The sequence below is a fragment of the Alligator mississippiensis genome, chromosome 16 (assembly GCF_030867095.1).
Source record: "Alligator mississippiensis isolate rAllMis1 chromosome 16, rAllMis1, whole genome shotgun sequence".
Lineage (NCBI taxonomy): Eukaryota > Metazoa > Chordata > Crocodylia > Alligatoridae > Alligator > Alligator mississippiensis.
Genome location: NC_081839.1, coordinates 14,144,168 through 14,171,779, shown reverse-complemented (window position 1 = coordinate 14,171,779; position 27,612 = coordinate 14,144,168). Strand labels below are relative to the sequence as shown.

The 27,612-nt window shown below is 54.6% G+C and overlaps 1 protein-coding gene and 1 long non-coding RNA gene across 4 annotated transcripts; both read right to left on the bottom strand.

Moving 5' to 3' along the window:
* Positions 1-4,096: 4,096 nt before the first annotated feature.
* LOC132246444 (maestro heat-like repeat family member 5) lies at positions 4,097-15,659 on the bottom strand. The gene is made up of 13 exons (XM_059719571.1): positions 15,538-15,659; positions 13,966-14,914; positions 12,930-13,429; positions 12,421-12,530; positions 11,957-12,079; positions 11,497-11,579; positions 11,015-11,120; positions 10,818-10,913; positions 10,193-10,300; positions 9,621-9,756; positions 9,182-9,282; positions 8,296-8,448; positions 4,097-8,062 (listed from the first exon to the last, which is right to left on the bottom strand). The coding sequence occupies exons 3-13, from the start codon at positions 13,426-13,428 to the stop codon at positions 7,919-7,921; spliced, it is 1,659 nt and encodes a 552-aa protein (XP_059575554.1). The 5' UTR covers position 13,429; positions 13,966-14,914; positions 15,538-15,659; the 3' UTR covers positions 4,097-7,918.
* Positions 15,660-17,822: 2,163 nt separating this feature from the next.
* On the bottom strand, positions 17,823-22,859 carry LOC132246453 (uncharacterized). Of its 3 annotated transcripts, none has more exons than XR_009457743.1 (3): positions 22,796-22,859; positions 21,512-21,662; positions 17,823-20,049 (listed from the first exon to the last, which is right to left on the bottom strand). It is a non-coding gene; the product is annotated as an uncharacterized LOC132246453 (long non-coding RNA). The 3 variants fall into 3 exon arrangements; XR_009457741.1 differs by having other exon boundaries at positions 22,756-22,841; XR_009457742.1 differs by lacking the exon at positions 22,796-22,859 and adding an exon at positions 22,640-22,702.
* Positions 22,860-27,612: the final 4,753 nt, after the last annotated feature.

Sequence of the window (27,612 nt, the reverse complement as noted above, 5' to 3'; positions counted from 1 at the left end):
GCCCCACCATCTCGGCGTTCACAAGCCGTGCCTGGTACCTCGAGCTATGTAGAAAAAACATTTAAAGCTGTGTCTATGGCTGAATCGCTGATTCTCCAAATCAGCACTGAATCTGCAGATTTGGATTCAGCCAAATCAAATCGGGACAATGATCCGAATCAACAAATCGAATCAGTGTCCCCTGAATCAGGCCGAATGCAAATCCAAATCAAATACGGCCTGCTTCGTACACCCCTAAGAGCTAACCTCTGGGATGAAATCCTCAGGGCTCCTTTAAAACAAATCACCTAATTTTCCCAAGGGGTCTTTGTCCCCTCAGTGATTCAAGACCAGAAACAACCCTCTGCTTGGTGCTACCAGTCCATTCCTTTTTTTGGCACCCTCGCCTTTTGGGTCCTGAACCCCCCCAATTTCTTCTCTCTGGCTCCCGTACCTTCTGGCTTAACTCTGGGAGGGGACTTTCCCTCTTCAAGGGGACGGAGCGCACCCAAAGCAAGCGGCTCTTCTTCTTCTTTTCTTTAAAGAGAAAGCAGTGTGTACTGGTCAGCTACAATACACCGGGTGAACCCTTGGGCCCCAAACACCTGGCTACCTTGCAGGCAGTCTCTTTCAGGAAACATCCCTGCTGGCTTCTCACTTGTGCTCTCAGCTTCCTCCCCTGCTGCCTTTCTCTCTCAGTCTCCGTTTGCCTCTAGCATCTCCATTTTCAAAAGGGTCTTTTTTCACTGCCCTGCCCTTCTCTCAGGTGCCTCCCAGGCACAAGAAACAGCGAGGAGCAGGGATCCTAGTTTTCTCTGATTTACAAAACATCCCCAATTTTCAGTTTAAAAAAAGGAACTCCAAATCCACATTTTTCCATCATTTAAATGAAACACCACTAATATAGAGATGTGTACACAGTGGTGTTGCATTTTAATCATGGAAAAATGTAGATTTGGAGTTACTTTTTTTTAGCTGAAAATTGGGATTTTTTTAAATCCGAGAAAATCAGGATCCCTGGTGGGAAGACTCTTACGTGCAGTTAGGTGGTGGCTGAAGTCCACTTGATGTGGCAGCATTGGCAAATGAGCTCCTTGTTGCTTGCAGGCCCGTTACCTACCGAACACCTAGGCGTATCTCTACAGCGCTGGTTCGAAACACAATTAATCCCTCTTTTCCCTGTGCACAAGCTACTTGGGGAAACTTGCATTTTGCCAGCTACAACTGAGCACCAGTTCACCATTTCCCATCCCCCCCGCCACCTATTTGTCTCACACTTATTGTCCCCCATCCCTTCTGATCCTCGCTGCCACATATTCGCATATTCACAGACCTGCAGTTTGCATATTGACTTCTTTTCCACCATGGAGAACACAAAGCGCCAGCAGATTGTCCCTATGCCTGAAGAAGGGTGTTTGTGCCCGAAAGCTTGCAAAGAACAGGTTTTCCAACTATTTAGTTGGTCGAATCAAAGATCAAGCAGCGTCCTTCCATTCGCACCGCAGCTCAGACTTACCACAGGAAACACCAGCAGCTGGTCTGCGCCTCCATGCAAGCCCCAGGTAAGTACCTGGGGTTTACCCTTTCCCAGGGGGAGTCCATACTCACTGAGAGAGGGTTGGTACTCCTCAACCCCGTCGCCCGCAGGGACGTTTTGCCGACCCCTCTGCAGAGCGCTCCTCGATGGCATCATCATCACCGTTCTCCCCTGCGTGTCCCAGGCAGCAAAGTTGTTGGGCTCCTGCGCTGCATTCCCGTCACACTGCCGCGTGGACCAGGCAAGCCTCCCTGGCTTGTGAGGGACAGCTTCCCCTCCATTTTGTGCGATGCTGAGAGGCAGCGTCCCCTCCGTTTTGTGAGGCCGCAGAGCAGGCAGCTGCCCCTCCGTCTGGGAAGCCTTCACAACCCCTGTTACTGAACAGGACAACTCTTGGGCTAATTACCTGAGAAGAAGCCAAATCCAGAATATCTTCATTTTAATTATACAAGGACTCTTTAATTAGTTGTCATTAGTCAGTTATACGTATAGAGAAGGCCACTTTAAATCTTTTAGCAGTTAGGAGATAGATTGTTGTTTCCTGAAGGCTGAGGTGCTCAAGAGGTTGGCTATATAGTAACATTGTTTTTACCTCTAGACATTTCAGCACAGGCATTCAGGGAAGTATATGACATGACATGACATGACATTATTACCGCTTGCCTTACTGCTTTGGTTAGTGGATTTTCGTACCTTAGTGAAATAGGTAATATTAACACATGGTCGATGGTGCAATAACAATCTGTTGTAACTATTTAGCGTGTGGAGCGGTGAGTGTGGTCGTGTTAGTTGAAGCCATCAGGGACCTGGATGTGACCAAGCAGTGAGAGATTGCTCTGGGGGTTTCTTTGTTACGTCTTGTCTTTCTTATGTCTTGTCCCTCTTTGTCCCCAGCAGTTTGGCAACTTCATTCAATGTACAAAGGGGAGAACTAATGACAATGACTGTCATGTCATGCAATGGGAGAGCATTGAATGAGCCCACCGAAGGGATGAAAATGCTCAGACCATTACCATCTCTGGACAGTCGGATTGCTTTTCTTACTAGAAATGCTTTGAAAAGCTGTATCCCACTCTTCACGCAATTCTTGAAGCAGAGGTACAGCTATATTCGTTCACAAACTAATTGCTTTCACATTCATTAACAAATGGGGCGACTCTGAGGGGAGGTAAGAGTAGTGGAGATGCTATCTTTTTGTCATACAGTACCAATATGTCAGCAACAAAGTCCAATCTTTTGGGTGGTGATTGGAACTGCGTATTGGATACGGTGCTTGAAAACTCAGTTACTGTTAACAGAGTCTATCAGAAAACTGAAAACAAGCCCTCTTATTTATTAAAAAGACCTAGGATTGGTAGATATCTGGAGGCTTCACCAACCCAGAGGTGAGAGGCTAGACCTGTTTCTCACCAGTTCACTTGTCGTACTTCAGGATTGATTATTTTCTCATACCCGGTCTCTGGTTTCTGCTTGTTTAGGTGCAGAAACACAACACATCTTAATTTCTGACCCAGCTCCCATTATAATAGCAATGGATTTAAATCATTGTATTAAGAACAAGGGAAGCTGGAAGCTTCATACTTCATTGCTTAAAGATACTAAATTCTGTCAGCAATGGAGAAATCAATCGCATAGTTTACTGAAGACAACAGGCATTACATGTCATCTGCTGTGACTGGTTAGGGAACCTTGAAAAGCTACTTTTTAGGGGGAAATAGATAAAGTGTGCTAATGAAAGGGCAAAAGACAGGTCTCAAATGTTATTTGCAGCAGAGCAAGATATTTCACATCATGAAAGAGCACGTAAACTAGTTCCACAAAATGAAAATATATTTAGATCCCTCAGAAAAGCACAATAGAACTCCAACTAGCTGAAAACCGCAAAACATTCACACTTAAATTTTTATTGCAAAAGTATTTCTTTAAATACAGGATTTTTAGTAATCCTTTGACCAAGTACTGCTAAATGATTTCTTCAGTCAGCTTCGAAAGGTTGTTTTCTTTCTTCAGCCAATTCCTTTTTCTCTTGCTTGCCTGTTTCGCATTCTGTCATATTCATGTTCACTAGATGGACTTCGAAGTCTTCCAGACTTAAATTTTCTTTCCTGAAATCTTCTTATTCCATCATTTTAAAATTTTCTATTATAATGCCCTGCTTATTCTGCCTGTCATTAACCATTGTGACTGACTGCCAAGAATCGATAGTCTACTGCAATCTATTACTGGCGGGGACGGTGCATGGGGCACTGGAATACCACCAAAGCCGAGCTTCCCTGAGCATGGCTAGGCTTCCGGCGCCCCGTGCACCCTTGGATCCAGTGGGTGCTGCTTGTGAGCTGGGGCTGCACCAGTGCGCCTAGCTCTCAGCCGGGTGGCTGCAGGGGAATCGCTGCTGCCGAGGGAAGCACCTGGGCCCCCGCAGCGCATGTGTTACTTGCTTTGGTGTGGTTTCTTTGGTGTATTTCTGTGATGACATGAAAGGAATCTAGAGTTTTACTTCTGTTTAAATATTGCAGTAAGATCCCCAAGGATGTAAATTAAAATAACAATAATTCAAAACTAGATGAAACCAACAAAACATTTGTGATTACATTTTTATTGCAAAATTATTACTTTAAATACAGGATTTTAGGATAGTGATTGACCGAATACTTTAACAGAATCAAAAATTCTCACCCTTCAAATGGCTACGTAAAGCTGTCCATGTGTAAACACAGGCTTAGGAATACAAGCACATATTTTGTCAAAAGTTTGACCTTGTGACTTGGTTACACTCATAGAATAAGAGGGCCCTTGTATACGTGACTAACAGCTCTTGGATATGTGAGGAAATAGCCCATTTAAGTGGCTTCGTTGCCCATTTTTAACCATTTAAATGTGTAATGATGTACAGGTTCGGTGGCATGTTAAGATTTCAATGAGTTTTTACATAGCAAAGTAAAACACATCCCATGTGTATTAGTTTTCTTCATAACATATTACAGCGCTATTCCTCACATGTACAAGGGCCCTATCTGGAGGAGGCGATGGGGATGGTACATGGGGTGCTGGCAGCCTGGGGGTGCTGGCAGCCTGAGGGTGCTGGAGGAAGCTTGGGCTTGGTGGGTATTCACTGCCCCGTACCCCATCCCTGACACCTTCTCTGGCTGCCATCACACCCAGCTGCCATCCCACTACCATCCCGGGGCAGCCAGCCCATTCCCGGGTGGTTCCAGGTGGTGGGAAGGTGGCAGGGACGGTGCACGGGGTGCTGGAAGCCCACCAAGCCTGAGTTTCCCTGAAAACACCCAGGCTTCCAGTGCCGCATGCACCGTTGGTTCTGGCAGATACTGCCTGAGAGCTGGGGCTGCACCCGAGCAGCTAGCACCCTGCCCAGCCGGCCCAGTGGGGGTCTGCCACCGCTGCGGGAAGTACAAGGCCCTCCTACAGCTCAGGGGCTGTAAGACCCAGTGGCAACTCATGCAGGCAGGCTCTGCCAAGTAAAAATCCCCACAAAAACAGTGAGGGGCCTGATCTTCATTTTTTTTCCTCCCGGTACCTGCCTGCATCTCCCGTGGCTGAGGAGTGAGCTGCCAGTGGTTCATGCAGCCCCTGAGCTGCAGGGAACTCCAGTGCTTCCCGCTGTGGTGGCAGCACTGCATGGGCAGCACCCACCCGCTGACACCCAGCCCGGCAGTCCTGTGGGGCACCATCACCATGCAGGGAAGCACTGGAGGCCCCCAGCAGCTCAGATCCCACTGGCAGCTCACCCTCTGGCTGCAGGAGAGGCAGGCAGGTTCTGGAGGGGAAAAATGGGGAACGGGCCCCTCACTGCTTTATTTCCCCACCTCTCAACCCTGCCCCCTCACCCCCGTGCCCTCGTCGGACCCTACCCACTCCACAGCAGAGCGCCCCAGTGCTTCGTTCTACCTCTAAGTTGTCTACATATCTGTCTGAAATGGTCTTATTCTGTCTGCACTTTTGGTTGTTTCAGTTTCAGCATTGCGATTGGCTGCCAAGACAACTAATCAGAGTGCTCCAGACAGACAGAATAAGTCTCTTGTGATGATACATAAACATTTTGACATGGGATTGCATGTCAGGTCAAGAGAGTTAACATGACTATGAGTGGCGTGACAAGGCAGGTAAGTTATTGGCTAGAAGACTTTAGGCAGAGGCATCAAATAGCAGATCTCTGCAATAATTACCTCCAATGATAATACAGTATTAGATTAGAAGCTATATGAAGTAGACTTGAATATGTCAAGCAATTGAACTAGAGAAGGAGATCACGTTACAGAAAGTTACGGAGGTGCTGCATTTCTTAGAGAGGGGAAAGCTCTGGCAGTTTTCCATCTGAATTTTAGAAAACTTTCCGGAAAAGTCTGGCAACAATTATTATAAACTATGTACAGTGAAATAGTTGAAAATGGAATTCTGTCTAGAGAAGCAAGAACAGCTTTATCTATTTGTCTACTCAAGAAGTGAAAGAAAGGTTTAACATGTGGAGCCTACCGCCCAATCTCAATATTGAAAGTTGATAACCAGTTTCTCACAACATGATGAGCTCTAAGACGTAGTAAGGTGATTCCATTCTTGATACATGCCGTACAGGTAATTTCTATAAAGGGTACTTTGGCCTCGGGTAGTTCACACAACTGCCTGACTCATCAGCAGCTGTTCTCTCACTACACTGGCAAAGGTGCTATGATTGGAGTTGTGGGAGAGCTGTGCCTGGCTGCATCCGATTCTAAGAGACTGGTGAGTGTAATCTCTGCTCCACATGGAGGGTGAGAGGCAATAGTGCTGAACAACCCAGTCCCAGGTGACCTTCCAACCTATTTGAACCACCTTGGATTGACAGACTGGTTTCATCCTCTGGATGCCATAATTATCTGCCCTGTTCTTAACTGTCTGCTTCCTTGATGCCATTTTCCATTTTCCTGTTATTTCATTTGGGCCTTCCAGCTGATTGTGATATTTAGTAAAGTACCACATCGGTATTATTGTGTGTGCTTCCCATTGTTTACCTGCTTTGCCATTATCACTCTTTATCCTCTTTATTCTCATGTTCCTCTTAGTCCTAAAGCAATCCCTTTAATGTTTTTGAACCCTTAATCTAATTTCAGTGCGTCTCTCACAAACACCAACCAAATTCAGAGGGGTGTCCAAAGCAGGAGTCCCCTGCAACACCAGTGCTGCTGGTTAGTCTGGTTGAACCTTAATCCTCCTGTCCACTGGTAACAAGTGGGCATCCTGGGGCCGGTCAAATCGTTGACCCACCCACTTGTCTCAGGGCTAACTGCCCGCCTCCCTCACCTGCCACAACCTTGATGATACAGGTGAAAGATGAGAACATGGCAGGAAGCTGCCCATTTACTTGCACTGTGTAACAGGAGGCCCTTCCTGCCCAAGTTTTTCTGGGCTAAGCGCCCACCTCTCTTTCCTGCCACACCGTGGCAATATAAAAGGATGCTCTTAATTAAGCGGTAGGCTGTCCATTTCTTGCCCGAATGCCTGGGGATGTTATCTGCAGCTCCAAATCCTCCCCTATGCTGCAGTTCATGTCTCACAGCTGGCATCCCAGTTCTTAGCATCTTTGCCCCATCCTGGGCCCCATAATCCTCCAGTCTGGACCCCAACTGGCTCCTTCCAATCAGGCGGCCTACTCCGCCCTCATTCTGGGCTGTCTACCTCCCTGCACTCTTCCCCCTCTCAGGTGTGCCCCACACCCCGGGACCTTTGGCCACACAGGCCCTGGCCTCCCCTCCAAGGCCAGTTAGAAACCCCAGGCCCTTGGCTCTGGGCATCCCTCACAGTGGGCCCCTGGCCCTTTTGACCCTTCTGGTCCTGGCCCCAGCACTGACCAGTTGAGGGTGCCTCAAGTCAGGATTGTGAGCATCTAGTCCGCTCTCTCACAGGGGTCCGCCGTCTCAGGCCTACTATGGGGTTACCCACCTGGTTGTGGGAGCTGGGGTTATTAAGGCGCCCCGACCCGCCTTTCACCGGGGTGGTAACTGGCCTGGCATTTCCTGGGGGCTCCCACGCCACTAGGAGCCCCACCAGGCCACCCATTCCCGGCAGGGTGCAGTTTTCGGTCGTGCCCAGGACCAAGAGCCTCCTAGCCATCCCCATAAGCTCTTTCCCTTACCGCCTGGTTGTTCCTGCTGCAGCTCAGCGAGGCAATGTTTCTGCCTCGGCTGGCAGCAGCAGACTGCAGCCTTTATATACAAAGTTGTCAAAATGACTGCTGCCATCAGGCACTTGCTGGATGCCTGACCCAGCCCTTAAAGTGGCAGGCACTAGCAGTGCCCTGCCACACGCTGATACCTAGGGCTTATATACACGGCTCCGACCTCCCCTACACCGTGTCCCATGCCTCGCAGTTGGCATCCGTGGCCTCACACCCAGCCTTTGCTTGCATCAGGATGGATGGCGCTGCTGCGGAGAGATGGGGATCCTTGAGGCACTCTCCAGATGACTGTGCCTCTGCAGCTCTTTGGGCAGCTGATGGAAGCATTTCAGGATCAGGAGCTTCCTCAGTACCCTGACGGGAATTTCCTTCTCCTGCAAGGGTACAGAAACCAGTCAGGGACTCCAGGGCCACCAGGGACAGTCAGGTAATGACATTGGAGCCAGCACAATCCCAAACCAGCCCAAAGACATGTCTACCAGACGCGTTGTCCCCCACCAAACACACACCGTCTTTAGCTTCCCTACCCAGAAATCACCCTCTCCTTGGCTAGAAGTGAGAGAGTGTGTCCTGCCACTCATTTCCTGAATCCAACCATGCTGCTCACCTCTGCCCCCATCAGGTGACCAGATTGCCCCAGGATGGCATAGAGCAGAACCACCCCGGCCTGGCTCACGTGCAGCATGACATGGTGGATCCCCAGCAGTGCCCTCTGTGCAAACGCTCTCCTCTGGTCTTCGGAGAGGATCTTCCTGAAGGCCTGAAACCCACAGGACACAAGGCATTGTTGCATCCCAGAGCCAGGCTCCCCGTCAAGGAACTGGAATGCGTTGCCCTTTTGATGGGCTGTGGGGAGGATGAGAGCCTGGCTGGAGCCATTGCAGGTCACTCTGCTCGACAGCCTTTCAAATCTCTCAGCGGATGCAAAGTCCAGATAAGGAGAGGAGGACTCAGGTCTTGTTCCCCTCTCCTGCCCTGGCCTTCTCCCTGCCTTTCACATGGGGCTGTCAAGTAGCCTGGGATGGAAGCTCACAGTGCTGCCTACTGAAACCCAAGGGGAGGGTGGTTCTGCTTTTTAACTGTGGAGAGAAGAGCACAGCATGTCTGCGCTTCTGCACAGAATGGGACTTCCTGCAAGGATCTGTTGGAGCAATGGTGGGTGTGTGCTGGCTGCTTGCCAGCCCCAGGTCAGAGCTGCCCAGCTCAGGACCTCCAGTGTCAGTCAGGGAGGGACAGTGGGGTCCTGCAGTAACTTCCCTCCCAGGGGATTGTCCTTGGGCCACATCAGCGTGACACCATGCAAGACATACAAACCATGGACGTGGCTAGGACTCGGACTTACAACCATGCACCCTTGCTCCTCGCTCTAAGCCTGACAGAGGGTGCTGTGGGCTGAAGGTAGAGCCTTCCTCCTGAAGGCAGGAGGCAGGTATTCCAGGGGAACACAGCCCCATCCCCTGAGCTGGTGTACAGAATGGGCAGAGCATCCTTACCTCTCCCATTGTGGCCAGATCGATGTAGAGGAGGATTCGGTGTAGGTGGTGCTGGTGCTGGCTGATGGGCCACAGCTCCTGTGCCTCTTGGATGTCTTGCCCTAGGACAGAGAGAGGCTGGTCAGAGCTGCTGTTCTGGCTTCAGAACTGAAAACATGTGAGCGCTCTGAACTGCAGACCCTGGGATTGGTGCCATGGTACAGATGATGTCTAAGAGGGGAACCTCCCGATCTCACTGAAGCCAGGCTGTAGCCCAAGGGTTACGTAACACCCTACAGTCCCTCCCCTGAGTTCAAGGCTACTGCTCCTGCCCTCCCTGAGGCCACTTTGCCCTCATGTCTCCGTGAACTCTCCCCCTATGTCAACTTCCCCGCTTGCAGACCCTGGACAGGCTGATTTTCTTAGGTGATTCCCACAGCTGGACTCAAGGTTTCCATACCCTTCTGATGCATCAAGATCTTGTAGAGGTGGGAGAGGCCCTCCTTGGCCTGGCGGCTGATCTCCTCCACTGGGTCGCTGATGCACAGACCCAGCAGGGCCACCAGGTCACCCACCAGGGGCACCTTGGGCGAGTCCTAAGGAAAGGCAGAGGACAGGGGAGTCCATCTATGTCTGACCAGCAATCACCTCAGGCTCTCTGGGCCGTGTGCATCTCCTGAAGCCTGAGAAATAAATATCTCTGCCTGCCATACAGCAGGGAGCCCAGGGTCTAGGAGCGGGCCCCCCTGAGGACTCCCTGCATTTGTTGCTCCAGGAGGAGCAGCAGGGCTCCTGAGACAGGCATGAATCTGCCTGGAGCACTCTATGGCAGCTGCTGCCCTCTCCTGAGACAGGGGCTCTTAGCCAGGAGCACAAGCCCTTGAATCAAGCACAGCCAGTTCCCAGCCCTCACTCTGCCATGCAGGGATCCTCTCTCCTATCCCGCGCTTACCGCTGCCACTGCTATCCCACAGGCTTTTTCACCAGCCCTGCCTCTGCCTAAAGTCAGGACCTGACACAAGGCTCATTTACCTCAAACTGTGGGAGGAGGGAGACTGCAAAGCAGAGCAGGCTGGTGGTGATCTTGATGGCTGTGGCTCTGTCCCTCTTATCTTCCAACTGGAGCCACAAGGTCAAGTGCTGTGGGTGGAAGAAGTTCATGGCAGTGGACACGTGCTCCTGTTGTACCAATGATCCCCACCCCCACCCCCTCCTGAGTGCTGACCCTTTAAGCCCAGGGTAAAACATCAGCCTCAGGGGGCCAAACTCTGTAAGAAGGGATTGTTGCATCCAGCACGGCCCTGCCCCCAAACGCCCTTTCCCAGCCCCGACCCCTCCCTCTGCATCTCAGGGATGGTTTTTGTCTCTTAAAGCTGGGACCAGACTCTGTCTCAGGGCTGCTTCTCTCCTCCCTGAACATAGACAGCATGACAGGAAGGAGAAAAAATCCTGTATCTGTGCCAGGCTCCAAAGCCCAAATCCAAAGGGGCATCCTCCACTCTGTGGGTAATCCCTGAGGGATCAGCATGGTGAACTTGCACCAGACTCTTGTCTCAAGGAAGGAGCCAGGGATTCTTCTCTGAGGACCGGCTCCTGCAGTGCACAGGTCATTGAAGCTGCCCCCATCCTAAACCCAGCCTCTCCCCATGGTGCTCACCTGCCCGATGAACTGCAGCCTGGCCAGGCTGGGGGCAGTTGCCAGCAGACACCTCAGCGTGGCCTCCAGGTACTCCACGCTGATCCGCTGCATGCCCTGGAAGAAGACAGAGAGCCAAGAGGGTCAGTGCTGGAAAGTCCTGTGCCATGTCTGCCAGGGGATGGCTGGTGGGACTGTGCAGTGAGAGAAAGAGGTACCTGGATGTGCTGGCTGTTGTGCCCTGTGGCCATCAGGAAGGTCTTGTGGAGGGCGGTGTAGAGGAGGCGCGATTCCAGGGCTGGCTCCAGGGCTGGCTTCAGTTTGCTGTCAGGAAAGAGGAGCCTGTCTGGATGGAGCTCTGTGGGGCTGGCATTGGCTCTGATGTGGGCAGGTCTCGACAGGGAAATAGGCACCCAGAGGCGACAATATGAATTGAAACCTCAAGGAAGGCTGAAGTGTGCCAGCACCCAAGGGTCAGGGTTGGCCCACTGACCCCTCTGTTGCCCGTCCCACTGATCCTTGACCCTCCTACAGTATCCACACTGTCGGCCCTTTGCTGAAGGCCCTTGTGTCATCATTACAGGGAAACTCAGTACCTAACCAGGGGAAAGGACATATTCCCACCTCGTCGGCAAACCAGGGGAAATCTCTGGAGCTGAGCAGTGCTGCAGTTAGTGCAGCTGGGCAAGTGAACAAGTACCTGAGGATGCAAACAACAGCCATGCTGTAAGGAAGGATGGTGCTGGGCTCTTCTTCACAGTCGGACAGCTTGTCAATCAGCACCTGAGAGACGCATGGGGGAGCGTGAGAAGGAGACCTCACAGTGCTCCTGGGGCACCTGGATGCCACCGCCAACCTGGGCCCCCCCTACCAGTTCTCTCCTCCGCCCTCACTGAACACGGCTCTCCTCTTCCCTCCGACATGCTCATGAACAACCTGTTGGTCACCCGGTTTCCCCACCCGCTCCCACATCTGTCCTCCAGCCCTCTCATTCCCCTACCACCCTGTACTCATTCACCCCACAATGTCCCGCTTCTCTACCCCCTATCCACACACCTAGCAACACCTGCCCTCTCCTCTTCACTCCAGTCCCCATTCACACATCCTCTCCTGGCTGCTTAACGTCTGACACGAAGCAGCCAGTGCTCTTTTGAACTCACCACAATCCTCTCCACAAGTGCCGCTTTGCAGCAGGGCGGCTCTAGGGTGTCCTCGCCCCTCTTCATTGTAGCCAGGCACAGTGTGGGGACGGCACGGAGGAAAGTGAGCCCTTCATTCACAGTCTGCATACACCATAAGTTACAATGGGAAAAGGCCGGCTCATAGCCAGGAACCTGCCTGCCCTCCCAAGGGGAGCGTGGGGCTCAGATCTGGTGGTATCCCCCGTTCTCAATCCACATCTCCTCCTGGGCAAATGGGGTCTGGCACAGGGATGGGGTCTCTGTGGGGAGGGGTCCCCACGTTGTTTGGGACAAAAGCACCCCCGACGAGGGTCCCAGCCCACGTGGGCTGCACGTGCCCATCAAAGGCTGTGGCTCACTCGGTTCCTCCTTCCCAGAGGGCCACATGGTGGGAGAGTGGACGGGCTGGTGCTGGTGCTGGTCCAGCTCTGGGATGTTCCTACCTGGTCCGTGCTCTGGAGGTGCCGTAGGATGACTGAGAGGGCGGCTTCCTCCAGGTAGGTGAAGTCCTCCCTCTGCTCTTCCTCTGCCTTGTAGAAGGGCAGGACTGTATCTGCAGGGAGAGGGAGAGACTGTGATGCCTGCTGCTGCTGAGGGGAAACAGAGGGGCAATGCAGAGGAGAGGTGTGTCCACGTTCCTGCAGCCCAGGAAATGGCCCCATGGCTGCCCAAGTGCTATATGGCCCCTCTCCATGCACTGCCTCAGGCCCCACCTGTCCCAGCACCCCAGGGAGGTGCCTGCCCCTCTGGGAGATTTGGGGACCCTCACGTACAAGGCTCCCTCTTCCCGCTCCCCACCCAGGACCATGTCTGTGGCCCACACTGGGGGTGCGAGGCCTCCTGTCACTCAGGCTGTTGCTCTGCCTGGGATCCCCCGGCCCCATCACAGAGCGACTCACCGCACTCAGGGGTCACTGCCCTGTTTGCACAGGACGTCTGGGTGTCACCTCACCTCTGGCGGTGGCAGCATGTTGCTGGAGGCCCACAGCCTCCTGGGAGCTGTCGCTGTCCTCCCTGGAGGAGCTGGAGCCCAGCTTGAACCAGGGCCTGTGCAGCTCCTGCCCTGGGGAGCCTGGCTTCTCCTCCCAAGCCACGTGAGGAGTGGCCTTCGGCTGGGCTTCAGCGCTGGGGTCCTGGCTGCTGTGTTTGGGGCTGGAGCTGCGCGGGGGCTGTGCCTGGCTCTCTGGCAGTGCTGGGCCCTGCCTGCCCAGCTGTATCCTGGGCCACCTCCATCGGGGCCTGACTGGCTCCTCTCCCTGCTCTTCCGTGGCTGCTGGAGGTGCCCTTCTTTTCCAGCCCACGAGACAGTGCCACCACCTGCCCTTCCTTGATGCAGCCTCTGCCTGGTGGTGGCCGCCCTGCTCCTCCTCCTCAGGCTTCTTCCTGTCCTTCTCCTGTCCCGGGGCCATTCTTGCCGTCCTCTTTCTGAGGATCTGCCTCAGCCTCTCCATCCTGACACAGAAACAGTTAGGAGTGTGGGTTCAAAGCTGTCTCTCCCTACTTGTCTGTCTGCCCCTTCCCCGAGCTGGGTGACTCCCCCACATCCCATGCTTTCCCCTAAATACTGGGTGCCAGCTATTGGCTGTCAGAGGTTTGCAAGCTGTTGGCTCAGGACCAGAGACCTTCAGTTAGTTTGGACTAACAACTCCCTCCTCCTGCCCTTGCCTGCTCTCCTCATTCAAGTCAGGGGGACTGAACGTTGGGACTCAGGATACATCCTGGGAAGTAGGGCACCTTTTCTGGGAGCTGTGAGCACTCAGAAACTCCACAGATTTGGGCCCCCTGGGACACGTGGCTGGGGGAATGGCCCCTGGCAAGGAAAGTGTTGGAACCTCCACTCCTTGGGGATGTTTGCAAACACACTGATGATGGTGCTGGAGAGCCCCAGAGGAGATGTCATCACTTCTGGGGATATGGTTTCCCGCCCACAGCTGCTCCTCCCTGGCCAGAAATGGGAAGGCGGCTGGGACAGGCTGCGGACCACTCACTTGCCCTGGAGGGCTGGCGGACTGCTAGGTAGAGTCTCGCAGTCCCTCTGGCTGGGTTCCTCGCCTTCTTCTGTGGTCCTTGGCCTCAACGGGTCCTGCCTCCCAGGAGTCTCTGAAGCTGCTGGGCGCCTCAGTAGATGCAGCTAGGTGGATGTGTCTTGTACCTGGAAGGGGACTCTGCCATGTATTAGGAGACTTGTTGGAATATGCCGTCGTGCGCTTCCCCTTCCCCTACAAACACATTAAACACTTCCCTTTCTCCTGCATCCCTCCCCCTTCCCCCTTCCATTGCTCTCTCCCAGGCATAACTGCCCCTCCCTGATTTCCCCTTACAGCCCTCGGTGGCAAAACTGGATAAAGTTGTACAGGTCCATTGCCCCTCATGTCTGCTCTTGGCCTCTCTTCTCAAAAGGCGCGCTCCCTCTACCTTTTCTTACCCAGTTCCTTTTTTCCCGACTAGGCCTGTACCCATGTTCTGCACCCTAAGTACATCTAGCATGATATCTCCTTAACCAACAACTGTTGTTGCCTCTATGCTGGTGGGGTGCCAGATGCCATCCGTCCTGGCTGGATAGGGGGACCTGGAGCAGGAAGGATTTGGCAGCCTGGAGTCACCAGGGCAGGCAGAGATGGTCTGAATCAAAAATAAAATACACAGACAAGGTTAAAGCACAAGCAATTCCTATCATGTGCTATTCAGGGCTTGGCCTCCAGAGTGACTTGGGCTCCTCTGCACTGCTCATGCGCTTGGGAGAAAACATTAGTAATCCCCAACCTGAAGTCAGAAAAGACCATTGCTTCAATGCCAGCTTCACAACCACCTGCGCCTCAGGGTGCATTGTCTCATTACCTGATCCTCAGCTGCTTGTGCAGGGGAAAGGTGACAGGAAAGAAATCCTCCTCTGGAACAGGCTCTCCTGGGACTCGGCGACGGTCACCAAGAAAATCACTAACAACAACAAAAAGTGTCTTTCATTCTCATGGATTTGTCTGAAATAGTTGCATCTGTTGACTGTGGGGCAACAAAGGAAGTGAATCCTTCAGTGCGATCAGTGAAGAAGGGTGGGGATTGAGCGACACCTCTGTGGGTTGCAATGTTAGGAGCTGTCTACGCTGTTAGCTAATAGTTTCATGGGTGAGTTTGAGGATGTGACAGGCAGAAGGAGGAAGGAAGACAAACATTTCCTAGACGAAACTGCATCCTTTGGAGCCACAACCTGGTAATCTGAGGTGTGATCCTAACGTGGCGCTCATGTTTGGCTGCCCTATTTAACCACGGGGGGCATGGCCCTCTACGTCAGACCTCTTGAGCGTACGTTGACAACATTTCGTAGAGGCAGGACACTGACTGCCGTGCTTCCCCTCTTTCACCTCTGTCAAGGTTCGGGTGTTAGGTGTGTGTTGTGGCAGGGTTGAGAGCAGGCTGGTACAGGGCTCGGCTAATGGTGTGTATGGGATGGTCTGAACAGGGCTGATGCTGCCTGAGGAAGGGGTTGCTGAGTCCTGTCTGCAAGCCTTGCTCACCTCATGTTGTGGCAGAAGAGGGGGCAGCTTTCCCCATCCCTCACTTACCCGCTCCTCTCCAGATGGAGAACAGCCGTCAGCACCGCTCCGGCCGCCGACTGCAACTGACTGCCGTTCCCCGGCGCCGGCGCGATGATACGAACGCTGCCGCGGCAACGCCCGGGGATGAGTTCCGCCAGGCCCCTCCCCCTCCCGCCAGGCTCCCCCGCCCCCAGGTCCACACCCATTTCCTCCTTCGCCCACGCTGCACGCTCCCCGGTGGCCCGCGGTCCTGCGAGCACATCAGTTGACCCCCAAGTGAATTACTTCTAAGGGATAGAGAGCTGAGCCGGAAAGAATTAAGGGAAGTGCTTCATATATCAGGTGTCAAATATGATATGAAATACTCCACAACTTTTTCCGTGAAGTTGGAGGGAAAGGAGAAATGTTTCTTTTCTCCCTCGGACACGTGGAAGGAGCTGGAAAAATCCTCTCCTGATCTAACACGAAGAAAGAGAATCACAATTCCTTGAACAACATTTTTACGTGTCTGTTTATTTTAATATGTAGCAAACCCCCCAGATTTTCTTTTTTTCTTCTAAAATGCATTCCCTCCCCTTCCCTAACCGTTTCTGACATTTCCCCCCCCTCTCTATTCCCTATAGATATGTATAAGTGAGCTAAGACATAGGATAAGCTTCAGCATTTCATTTTAGTAGCAACCCTGCTCTGGACAACACCTACTAGACAAGGACCCCTTCCCAGCCTGGAGAGGCAGCTATCCCCCCTGCCCCCTCTTCCACCAGGGACTTGCACTCTGCTTCTCTTCCCCACCTGGACTCCAGCCCTTCCACTGAGTCTTTCTCCTGCTGCCATTTTGAGAGAGAGAGAGAGAGAGAGTGTGAACCAATAACTTCATGGGGCTGTGTAGTGTGTTGTCTGTTTAACAATCCTGTTGTTTTGAAACCCCGAGTTGAAACCTACATCTACTCCCCGTCAATTTGTGGCCATTGTTCCTAGTTACTCCAGGGGGTGCCCTCGTAAATAGAGCGTGTCCTCTTCCCTGCTGCCCTCCCCTGATGAACGTATAGGCAGCCACAGGATCACCTCTCAGCCTTCTCTTGCGAAGACTGAAGAGATCTAGGTCCCTCAGTCTCTCCTCGTAGGGCCTTGCCTGCAGGCCTCTGACCATACGAGCGGCCTCCTCTGAACCCTCTCGAGGTTGTCCACATCCCTTCTGAAGTGCGGCGCCCAAAACTGGACGCAGTACTCCAACTGTAGTCTGACCAGTGCGGCACAGAGGGGAAGCATCGCCTCCCTGGACCTGTTCGTCATGCACCTCCTAATGCATAATGAAGTGTGGTTAGCCTTGTTGATCACTTCGTCACATTGACGACTCATGTCCGTCTTGGAGTCAACTCCCTTTCCGGCACTGTGCTGCAGAGAAGGTCATCCCCCAGCCTGTACGTGGGTTGGTGGATCTCTTTGCCCAGGTGCAGCACTCTGTACCTGTCTTTGTTGAACTGCATCCTATTTCTTTCTGCTCGTTTTTCCAGCCTGTCCAGATCTGCCTGGATCCGTTCCCTACCCTCTGGTGTGTTAACTTTGCCCCGTTATTTGGTATCATCTGTGAACTTGGACAGGGTGCTCTCCACGCCCTCGTCCAAGTCAATGATGAAGACATGGAATAGCACCGGTCCAGGGACCAAGCCTTGCGGGACTCCACCGACCACATCTTTCCAGGTCGATATCGACCCGTCCACCACCACTCTCTGGGTGCGACCCCTCAGCCAATTTGCCACCCGCCTGACCGTGTAGTCATCTCCATCACAGCCGCTCAGTTTATTTACGAGAACAGAATGAGATACGGTGTCAGAGGCCTTCTTAAAGCCTAGGTAGATGACATCTACCTCGACTCCTGCGTCTAAGCATATTGCGACCTGGTCATAAAAAGAAACCAGGTTATTCAGGCAGGATCTGCCTGCAATGAATCCATGATGATTTCCTTTCAGCATCATGTCCCCTGCTGGGCTCCCATAAATGTGATCCTTAATGACTTTTTCTAGAGTTTTCCCAAGGATAGTGTTGACACGAACTGACCTATAGTTTCCTGGTTCCTCCCTCCTCCCCTTCATAAGATCTCACTATTTCCAGCTTTCTTGAAACAGCTGAGCAGCAAAGAATTAAGGGAAGTGCTTCATATATCAGGTGTCAAATATGATCTGAAATACTGCACAACTTTTCCCGTAAAGTTGGAGGGAAAGGAGAAACGCTTCATTTGTCCTTCAGACACATGGAATGACAATCTTGTCCTGATCTAACATGAAGGGAGAGAGTGACGATTTCTTGAAGAAGATGTTTCTGTGTCTATTTATTTATTATTTCTTTAATTAGTTGTGCCGTATTGTGGTAGTGAGATACAGCTGCTGGAGTCCAGAGGCACTGAAGGGACAGCTTCCCCTCCATTTTGTGAGGCTGCTGAGAGGCAGCGTCCCCTCCATTTTGTGCAATGCCGAGAGGCAGCGTCCCCTCCATTTTGTGAGGCCGCTTAGCAGGCAGCTGCTAAGCCTTCACAACCGCTGTTACTGAAGAGGAGGACTCTTGGGCTAATTACCTAAGAAGCCAAATCCAGGGTTTCTTTACTTTAATTGTACAAGGAGTCTTTAATTAGGTGTCATTAGTCAGTTATACGTATACCGAAGGCCACTTTAAATCTTTTAGCAGTTAGGAGATAGATTGTTGTTTCCTGAAGACTGAGGTGCTCAAGAGGTTGGCTATATAGTAACATTGTTTTTACCTCTAGACATTTCAGCACAGGCATTCAGGGAAGTATATGACATGACATGACATGACATGACATTATTACCGCTTGCCTTACTGCTTTGGTTAGTGGATTTTCGTACCTTAGTGAAATTAGTAATATTAACACATGGTCGATGGTGCAATAACAATCTGTTGTAACTATTTAGCGTGTGGAGCGGTGAGTGTGGTCGTGTTAGTTGAAGCCATCAGGGACCTGGATGTGACCAAGCAGTGAGATATTGCTCTGGGGGTTTCTTGGTTACATCTTGTCTTTGCTATGTCTTGTCCCTCTTTGTCCCCAGCAGCTTGGCAACTTCATTCAATGTACAAAGGGGAGAACTAATGACAATGACTGTCATGTCATGCAAAGGGAGAGCATTGAATGAGCCCACCGAAGGGACGAAAGTGCTCAGACAGAAAGTGCTCGTTGACAGGCATGCATGCCTGGGTTGACACGGTGCTGCAGGACCCGCCTGGGCAGAACCGGGTCGGCACCGGCCAGGAAAAGCAGCATGCAGCTGAAGCCAGCGTCCCATGTGCTGCCGGGGACAGGAGGAAGCCGGCCAGGTCTGCACCAGCCAGCAGAAGCAACGGCAGAGCCGCGTGCCGCTCGGGACTGACCGGTGCAGGCTTGTCCCGTCCCGAGCGGCACACGGCTCCACCGCCGCTTCTGCTGGCCGGTGCAGACCCGGCCAGACTCCTCCTCTCATCCCCAGCAGCACACGAGAAGCGGCCCCCTTTGGGCCATATGTTGGACAAGCCTGCTTTAGGGTATAACCCAAGGTTATCTAAGTGGGGATTAAAAAGTAACCATTTCCTTAGGAAGAAGCCACTCATAACTGCACAGGTCCTGCCCTTTCCTCAGAAATGTCCAGTGATCTTCAGTGTTGGATTAAAGCAGGGGTATCGCGTTCACCTTGCCCCAGGGGTGCCGGAGTAGGTTGGATCCAGAGTGGAGACGCGTCATCTGGCCTGTAGGGCTGCTCGCAGGGCAGAAGTGTGGTGGTGGGTCAAGCAGCATTAATTGCTCTGGTTCCTAGAGCCACGTTGGCCGCTGCTTGTCCTGACATCACGTTTGGTCCACAAGCAGCCCTGCAGGCCACGCGACACAGCGCTGCGCTCTGGATCCAGCCCACGAGGCTGGGAATCTGGCAGTGGGACGAGCGGCAACTCCCGAAGCTGTGGATATTAATGCTGCCACTGCTCACCCCACCACCCAGGACCCAGACCCGCAGGCCAGACCACATGGCTCCGAAGGCTGGACCCATGCTGCTGTATTTTTGACAGCCCTGGATTAGAGAGACGGCTTGTATAGCGTGGTGGGGCAGTTCTTATATTCCTTCAAAGAAACAAAGCCAGCTCTGCAGGCACAGAAAGTCTGAACTCTCCTCGTTTCAGATGCAAAACCACAACATCCCAATATTGGAAACAGCAAGTTTGGTTACATAAATTAAAATGCCTTTTAAAGCTTTCATAAAAGTGGAGGAATGTGCGCTGCCACTGCGGCTGTGCTCTGCGGCAGCAGTGCTGCTGCCACAGGCCAGATAAAATGGCTTGGCAGGCCGCGTGTTGGACAAGCCTGATCTACAGCCATATGAAAATGAAAGAGTACCTTACAGGAGTAATTGTGCATGGTCAAAATGTATGCAGGGTTTAAGGAACTATCTAGTCCATGGAGTAAAAAAGTGAAAAGCATGGTCCAGCCAATGAGTAAATGTCCATTTCTGTCCACGTCTCAGTTCCAAGCAGAACAATACGAAGATTAAGTGTCTTGTACATCTGCAAATAGAACAAGCATTAAAAACAAGGTGCCATCTACTTGTGGGGTTTTACAGTAAATGACTGCCATATACTCATGCTGATGATGTTTCAGAGACCTTCTGCTTGGCCCAAGATCTTTCTGCAGTTTGTTCATGTATATTATTAGTTAGAAGAACAATATGGACTGCAGAGTATGTATTTTCATTCGTTCACTTTATTTGTTATACCATTTCTGTTCACCTAAGATCTTCCTCTGCCCTGGTAGTTCATGATTACATTCCCTCATGCATTAACACATTGACATCACGTGCATGCAGTACTCGGGAGGGGAGGAAGTTTGTGGGGCAAGAATAGGGAGCTGAGGTGTGCATATAAAATGGGGAAGGGGCTTGCCATCAGCAACCAAAAAATAAACATGATGGAAGCAATTAAGAAGCTCCAAAATCAGGGATTTGAAAGGGGCAGAAGAAGAAAAGACCCACGGTCCATCTAGCCCAGACCCTGCTCCAGCACTGGCAGAAATGGTCACTACAGAGGTAGCGAATTGAACTGGATGTAGCTAATGCAGTGGTTCTCAACCTGGATCAATCGGAGGAACCCCTCAGAAAACATCACCTCTTCATTTTCACTCTAACTACTGAAAAAAAAAACCCAGCAGTTTTCTGTTGCAAAGAACTCAAAAAGACCACAACTCTGGATTTCTGTTTGAAATCTCTGGGTGCATCTTGCGAATCAGATTTGCCCACCTAATGGTGCTGATAGGTGTGGTACCCCCGGCTCCCTCGAAAGGATCTAGCGTCCTAAGGTATAGATTTTGAGGGGCTCAGTGTGAGCACCCTTTGCTACAGAGAGGCTCAGAAGCGGGAAACCTATGTGACCTTTTCACTTAGGAGAGCAGGGCGAGTCCCCAGGGTTGATATTACAGGCTTTTCAGTTTTGTGGCCCATGTGGCACACTGCACCTGAAGGTCACTGAAGAGGCATGGAGGGAGCAGGAGGAGGAAAGCAAGAGTCCCAGGGAGAACAAGGGAATGGCAACGGCACAAGAAAAACTGAAGGGAAGCAGTCTGCTGTGCTGGCTGGGACATGGCACTCCTCCCTCTCCCCCGGCCTCCACAGCCAGCGCAGACACAGCTCCCTCAGGCGCCTCCAAACGTCCCGCGGCCCCTTGGCTTCTAGGTAGCGGTGGCCCTGGCAGTGTTGACACCAGGTCTCTGGGGCGGGGAGCTCATCCGCGGTGCAGCTGGGGGTCTCTGAGGGAATCGGCCTAGGGAAGGGGGCTGCACAGTGTGCATCATCTCCTGTCCCCGGGTCTCCCACTGTTGGACCAGCTCCTCCTGCAGCTGCTGCTTTACTGCCTGTGGTGCCGACCACCGTGGGGACACCCCCAAGCCCATCCCAGGAGGGACAATGTCAGGGACCTTTCCTGCCCCCTCAGCCCTTACTTGATGCCCCCCTGGGTCCTGATCCCCCAGCCTCACCTCAGGCTGCAGCAGGGCTGCCAAGGGAAGGGACACGGCTGCCACGGGCTCCAGCACAGCCACCAGGACAGGCCTCCCCGCACCAGGGCCTGGGCTCTCGCTCCCCTACGCTCACACATGGTGCCGCACCACAGCGTCCGGTCTGCGGGGCCTGCGGGCAAGGAGACAGCAGGGACGTCACCACAGGATGGGAGACACGGGACCATGCCCCTGCCCTTGCCCCAAGGTCTGCCCAGCTGTGCCCCCGACTGTCCCCACGCACAGCAGCCTCGGGCTCGTCCTCACTCCCCTCCTGCCCCGCACAGGCTGCACGGACCAGAAACACCCAACCAAACCCCCCCTCCTCACTCTTGCCCGGCCTCTGCCAGGCCCTGCAGCCCCCGCCTGCACCCAGCACAGCCCAGGGCCCTGCCCTTAGGTGCCTCCACTGCCCCCACTCCCCTCCCCCACGGCACCCACAGGGGACAGCCCCCCCACCGCCCCCCACAGTGCCCTGCTCTGGGCCCCGCACCCCACAGCCCCCACCCACGGCCAGGCAGGGCTGGCCTGTGCAGCGTGGCCCAACAGCCCCAGACACCAGTGGGGCCTCCCGCCCGGCACCTCTCCACTCCCGCCCGCAGCCCCTGCCCCACCAAACCTTGCCACTGCCCCTCACCCTCGACCCCTGCTCCCCCAGCTGTGCCCCTGCCAGTCTCCATCAGCAGCCCCTGCCCCCCAGCCCTGCCAGAGCCCCCCCGCCCCGAGCCCCTCACTCCCCACCCGCAGTCCATGTCCCGCCAGGCCACGCGCTGCCCCGCACGCCCCACCCGCAGCCCCTGCCCCCCAGCCCTACTGGTGCCCCGCACTGCCCACCCACAGGTGCCCTGGCTCCTTTCACCAGGTGACATCAGAGACCCTCAGGTGGGAGTCACTCCTGCTGCCGCCCCGCCCCGCATTAACCCTTTGGTGGCAGTAACCGCTGCAGGACCCACAGAGGGGGCGGAGCTGCTCCAAGGCCAGGAGACACCCCTCCAGTGCCTGCCTCAGTTTCCCCTGAACCCCGCAGCCCTGCACCCGCTCCCGGGGAGACCCCCCACAGCTCCCAGCAGTGCTCCCGCCCCAGCTCCAGCCTCAGTCTCCCCAACCAACCCCGGGCCTGCAGGCCCCGTCCCGCACAGCCCCGCGGTGCCCCGCGCTCCCGACCCGCAGCCCCGCCCATGCCGGAGCCCCGCCCCTTCACTCGCAGCCCCGCCCCTTCACCGCACCCCTGCCCGCCCAGGCAGGCCGATGCGCCTCACTCTGCACCCAAAGCTGCTGCACCGCAACCCCCAGCTCTTGCCCCGCAGCCCCTGAGCCGTGCACTGCCCCGCCTCCCCCCCCCCCCCCCGCTGCAGCGTCCCGCCTCCGCCCATGGCGTCACACACGTGACGTCATTGGACGGCACTCATCGTCACTCCTGCTGCCGCCCCGCCCCGCGTTAACCCTTTGGTGGCAGCAGCTGCCGCAGGACCCGGGGGGCGGGGCTGTTCCGCGGGGAAACTGAGGCAGGGCCCCGGCTGCCCCGGACCCTGCAGCGTCCTGCTCGGCCTCCCCTGCCTCCGTTTACTCCGCCCCCGCCCCACACACGGCTCCCGTCCTGCCGGACCCTGCCTCAGTTTCCCCCCGGCCACCCCCGCCCGGCCTCGCTCCTCGGGGCTCCAGGAGGAGGGGCAGGGCGTGCGGGGCCAGGGGCAAAAGCTGCTTTGATCCACAGCAGTGCCGACACCGCGCCCCGCCCGCCCGCCCGCCCGGCACTGCCGCAGGGAGCGCTGGCCCCACCGGCTCCCCTCCCCCCCTGGCCACAGCCGCCGCCGCCCGCGACCACGAGCACGTCCCCCGGGCCGGCCTGGGAGGTGTCTCGGCCCCAGCAGCACGGCAGCAGGCTTGCCTGCACCCCTGAACGTGGGGCCCATTGCCCTTCCCCACTGGGAAACATGCCCTTCCCACAGCCAGCACCGGCCCCGGGGACCCTGCAGCCATGTGGGCGCTTTGCACAGGCAAAGGGGAGGGGTGCCAGGGGAAAAGGGTGCTCAGGACACCAGGGACCTGTGGCGCGTGCAGCACGGGGGATCCGGCGGCAGCACAGCAAGCAAGGGTCCCAGCTGTGCTCACGCGTCCTGACCCCTCAGTGCCCGTCTCCCTGCAATACACCCCTGGCCACAAACCTCCCCCAGGTCCCTCCTGCCCTGCCAAGAGCTCTCTTCCCCTGCCCTGCTTTCCTGCCCCTCCATCTCCTGCCCCTGATGCCCCTCCACAGGGGTGGGGCACTTCACACCCCGTGCTGCACCAGAGCTGCGCACCCTCCTCCTGGCTCGACCTCTGGGCAGGACACCACAGGGCACTGCCACCTCCTAGTGTCATCGGTTGTCAGGGGCCGGAAGGGACCTGGCAAGGTCTTCGGGTCCAGCCCCTGCACTGGGCTCAGGGGGGCCCGGCCAGGTGACCGCCCAGTCTCCGACTGAGATTCCCAGGGGAGGCGACTGCGCCAGCTCTGCAGGGAGTTTGTCAGTTGTTCCCTCTCAGGATCAGGCTGGAGAGACTGGAGACAGAGGTTTTGTGAGGCACGTGCCCCACAGGTGCTTGGGCACGCTCGTCTGCTAGACCCGGGTGAGCAGGGTGGGGGCACTGGCCAGTGGTGGCAGGTTTTGTGTTTGGAGCTGTAGGAAGTCGGCTTCAGTTGTGGTGAGGAGACTCGTGCACTCATCATGGACGGTGCAACTGTGACACGCCACAACCTGCCGACGTCCGACCCCCCGGGGACCTCTGCACGTTTACCTGCGCTGCTACATCCCCCTTCCCTGCCTCGAGACGGCGTCTAGCGCGGACCATGGGCCTGCGAAGCGGCAAGTGGGCGAGCCAGAAAAGTCCTCGCATTGGGGGGTGTTTTCACAACAGCACGAAGGGTGATAGGATGAGTCTAAAATGTTAATGCCATGCATATACATCGACACCGATCAGTCACCACAACCACTCCTACAACCGGTTTTAAACTAGCACCTATTACAAAACAAAGCCCCAAATAAGCACCCTCCAAATCAAACAAACCAGAAAAACCGCAACACACGACTCTCAAAAATGTCAAGTGACTTCTAAAAAAAACAAGCCCAGTTTTCTGCTTATTAGAAGAGGACGTGGCAACCTTGGTAGAAACCTTGAGCTGTTCGTGCATGCCGTACCTGGTGTGACATCACCCAAGCCTCGTCCAATGAGGAGTGCCGCAGTCCAGCCTCTCTCTCACTCATCTGCCAGTGAGGCCAGAGGGTTTTACATATTTTCCCAGATGCAGGGCCCGGGCTGCCGTGTGCTGAGCACGTGGCCAGAACAACCGGGCCGTCTTGCCCACACACACACACAACGCACAACGCAGCGTGCGTGGGGGCGTTACACCTGCTTTGCACATTCACACACCCATTGAGATGAGCTTTCCCGCGCCTCCTGCCGGGGTCTTGCAGAGGTGAAGGGTGAGAAAACAGAGACTGTCCTGCACAGACACAGAGCAAAGTCTGGGAGGCACCGCGCGGTGGAGCTGCCGCATCTCCTGCCTTCCCGACGCACAGCGGGACTTCAGCGGAAGAAGAGTGCCAATGGCCTTTCTCGAGCAGCGCGCCCAGAAGGAGACTATAAACGCCACAAATGACCCCTCCATCCTTGGCGCGCATTGGCCCGACTGTGCCAGAAGGCATGTCCTAGGAGACACGCTCTCCATGCCCTTTCCTCAGCTGCTCTGGGCAAACCGTAACCCCCAGACCCTCTCTGGGGAATGCTCTCCACCCTTCCCCCTGGCACACGTTGGCACAAGGTGGCAAGCAGTCACCTGCAGGAGGGAAAGGGCTGATGATGGAGCATCCTCCCTTACTGCATGTGCCTCCCGATCCTGCTCATGGCAGAAATCTCCACGGGCACCTTCGAGGGAGAGGGCAGCCTGGGCCAGGCCCGCGGAAGACTTTGCACCGTGGGACAAACATCCTGCATGGGTCCCGGTGCCCAACTGGGAGTGAGGCAGCAGGTAATGTGGTCCCCGGGTCTGTGGCACCGAGCTGATGGGCTGCTGGGGAAGGTCCCACCCACCCGCATAAACCTTTCTAGCCTGCAATTCCTCCTGGATGTGAGGGTGCTGTCCGCGGGGCTGCTGGGGTGAGCCCCTTGGCCCTTCCTCAATGCAGGCCCTTCCCTCACCTTGTAAGATGTCGGCATGCCCGGAGCAGATGGTGGGGAACAGCACAGGGCCCGATGCTTGTTGCAGCAGTGCGACTGCAGAGGCAGTCCCTTCCCCGCCATCCGCCCTGAGCCCTGCATGTGCCCGCTGCTGGCAACAAGCCAGGCCGAGGTTGCAGGGGCCCTGGGGCACCTGCTTGCAGCCTCCCTGCTGCCTGCTCAGAGCAGCCCGGGCTCTGTGATGGGCAGCAGGGGCCCGCCCAGGACCTGAGCCGGCTGTGGCAGGCAGCCAGGATGCTGCAAGCAGTTGCACCAGGGTCCAGCTCCCCAGCCTGGCTCCCCCACCACGCAAGATACCAGTGCCCTGGCCCCGCTCCCCCTGCCTCCTCCTCGCCCCTGCCTCCTGCCCGCCCACCTGCCCTGCTGCCTTCCCAGCACCACTCGCTTCTGCTGTCTGCCCCAGGAAAGGAGGAGGAGGAGGAGGGGAGGAAGGGACTAGAGCCTAGCGTGGCCGGGAGCCAGGCTGGGGCTGCACCCAGTCAGTCTTCGCAGCCAGAACGGACAGAAAGACCAAAAGCCCCAATTCTGGCAATACTAATGGTAGGAACAGAGAACCGGGAGCCAGACGGAGCCCAGGCCCACCTCCCCTCTGCCACGTACAGACCAGAGGAGCGCTCCAGCCTCTTCAGGAGCTGCCTCGTGGCAAGGCTGTTCCAGGCCTTGGAAAGCAAATTGCAACGCAGACTGTTGAGCTTCTCATCCCATCTGAGGTGAATCACAGCCGTGGCAGAGCAAGTTTGTAGGAGAAAGCTCACAAGTCTAGCATGGCTGCTTCTTCCACATTTTGGATGAGACGAGATCGGGAGGATCAAGGGTGGATGAAAAATGGCCTTGTGTCCAAGCGCGGAGGAAGGAGGAGAGCTCAGTCCTCACAAGGGATATAGGTGGCAGATAATGACTCCACTCAGAAGTCTGTAGCAGCGCTGTCTAACAGCAAACTCCATTTATTTTCTGAGATGTACAAAAGCCTAATGTTCAACTGGGCAAAGCAATCCAGCAGGACCGACGGTTGAATGCAAGTGCATCAACGCCACGTGGCACACTGAAAAGACAGAGAAGAAACACGTCCGAGGACGCTGCATCATTCTCATGATCGTTCTTGTCTTTGAAGAGCTGCACCAATATCAAGCCCCCTCCAGCCCTGCAAGCCAGCACACTTTGCAGGTGGAAAAGCTGGGAAGAAAAGCAGCAAGCCAGCAGCAGAGCCTGGATAGGAGCTGAAACCCCTCACTCTCTCTTTCCTCTCCACTGATCGCTGGCCTACGCCTTTCTCAGCTGTTCCAAATAGGAGCTGCCTTGGTCCTTATATCTGCACACTGTTAGAAATTGTGCGCAGAGAAGAGGGTTTCCTTCTCTAGCAACACAGGAAGCACAGCTTGCACCTTCAGGTGCCCACAACTTCCCCCATAGTAACTAAGCATGATCAATAAGCTTAACGGCAGACCTGTGTCTTATTTGGTAAATTGTATTGTGATTGGAGTTTACGACCGCAGGTTGAAGAAGAGTTATGGAGGAAAAAAGGGGGGAACCCTGGGAAATAACTGGGCTGCAAGCACCGATCCTACAGACCCCTGGATCCAAGGCTTGCAACAGGACATAGATGACTCCCAATGAAATGAGGGGGGACTCTTCCACATGATGCATCTGGGGGAATCTTCATCTTTTGAGTATACCTGTGCCCCTTCATCCCCTTATGTCCCACTTCAAGTAGCAGGAAAAATGTATAAGTGTCTTACAGATACGGGAGCAGATTTATCCTCACTGGGAGACTCTCCAAAAAGGGCGGGAATTGCGGTCTCAGGAACTGAAAAAAAAATGATGGGAGTAACTGGGAAATCTATGCGAGTGCCCCGTGGCGCTGAGACGCA

Coding starts and splice junctions, on each gene's coding strand:
- LOC132246444 (XM_059719571.1), bottom strand. CDS start 13,428: ATGGAGAGGCTGAGGCAGATCCTCAGAAAGAGGACGGCAAGAATGGCC. Junction 9,757..10,192: donor CCCTCCTCCCACAGTTTGAG/GTAAATGAGCCT, acceptor GCCTTTCCTTAG/GACTCGCCCAAGGTGCCCCT. Junction 9,283..9,620: donor GATCTTGATGCATCAGAAGG/GTATGGAAACCT, acceptor TCTCTGTCCTAG/GGCAAGACATCCAAGAGGCA.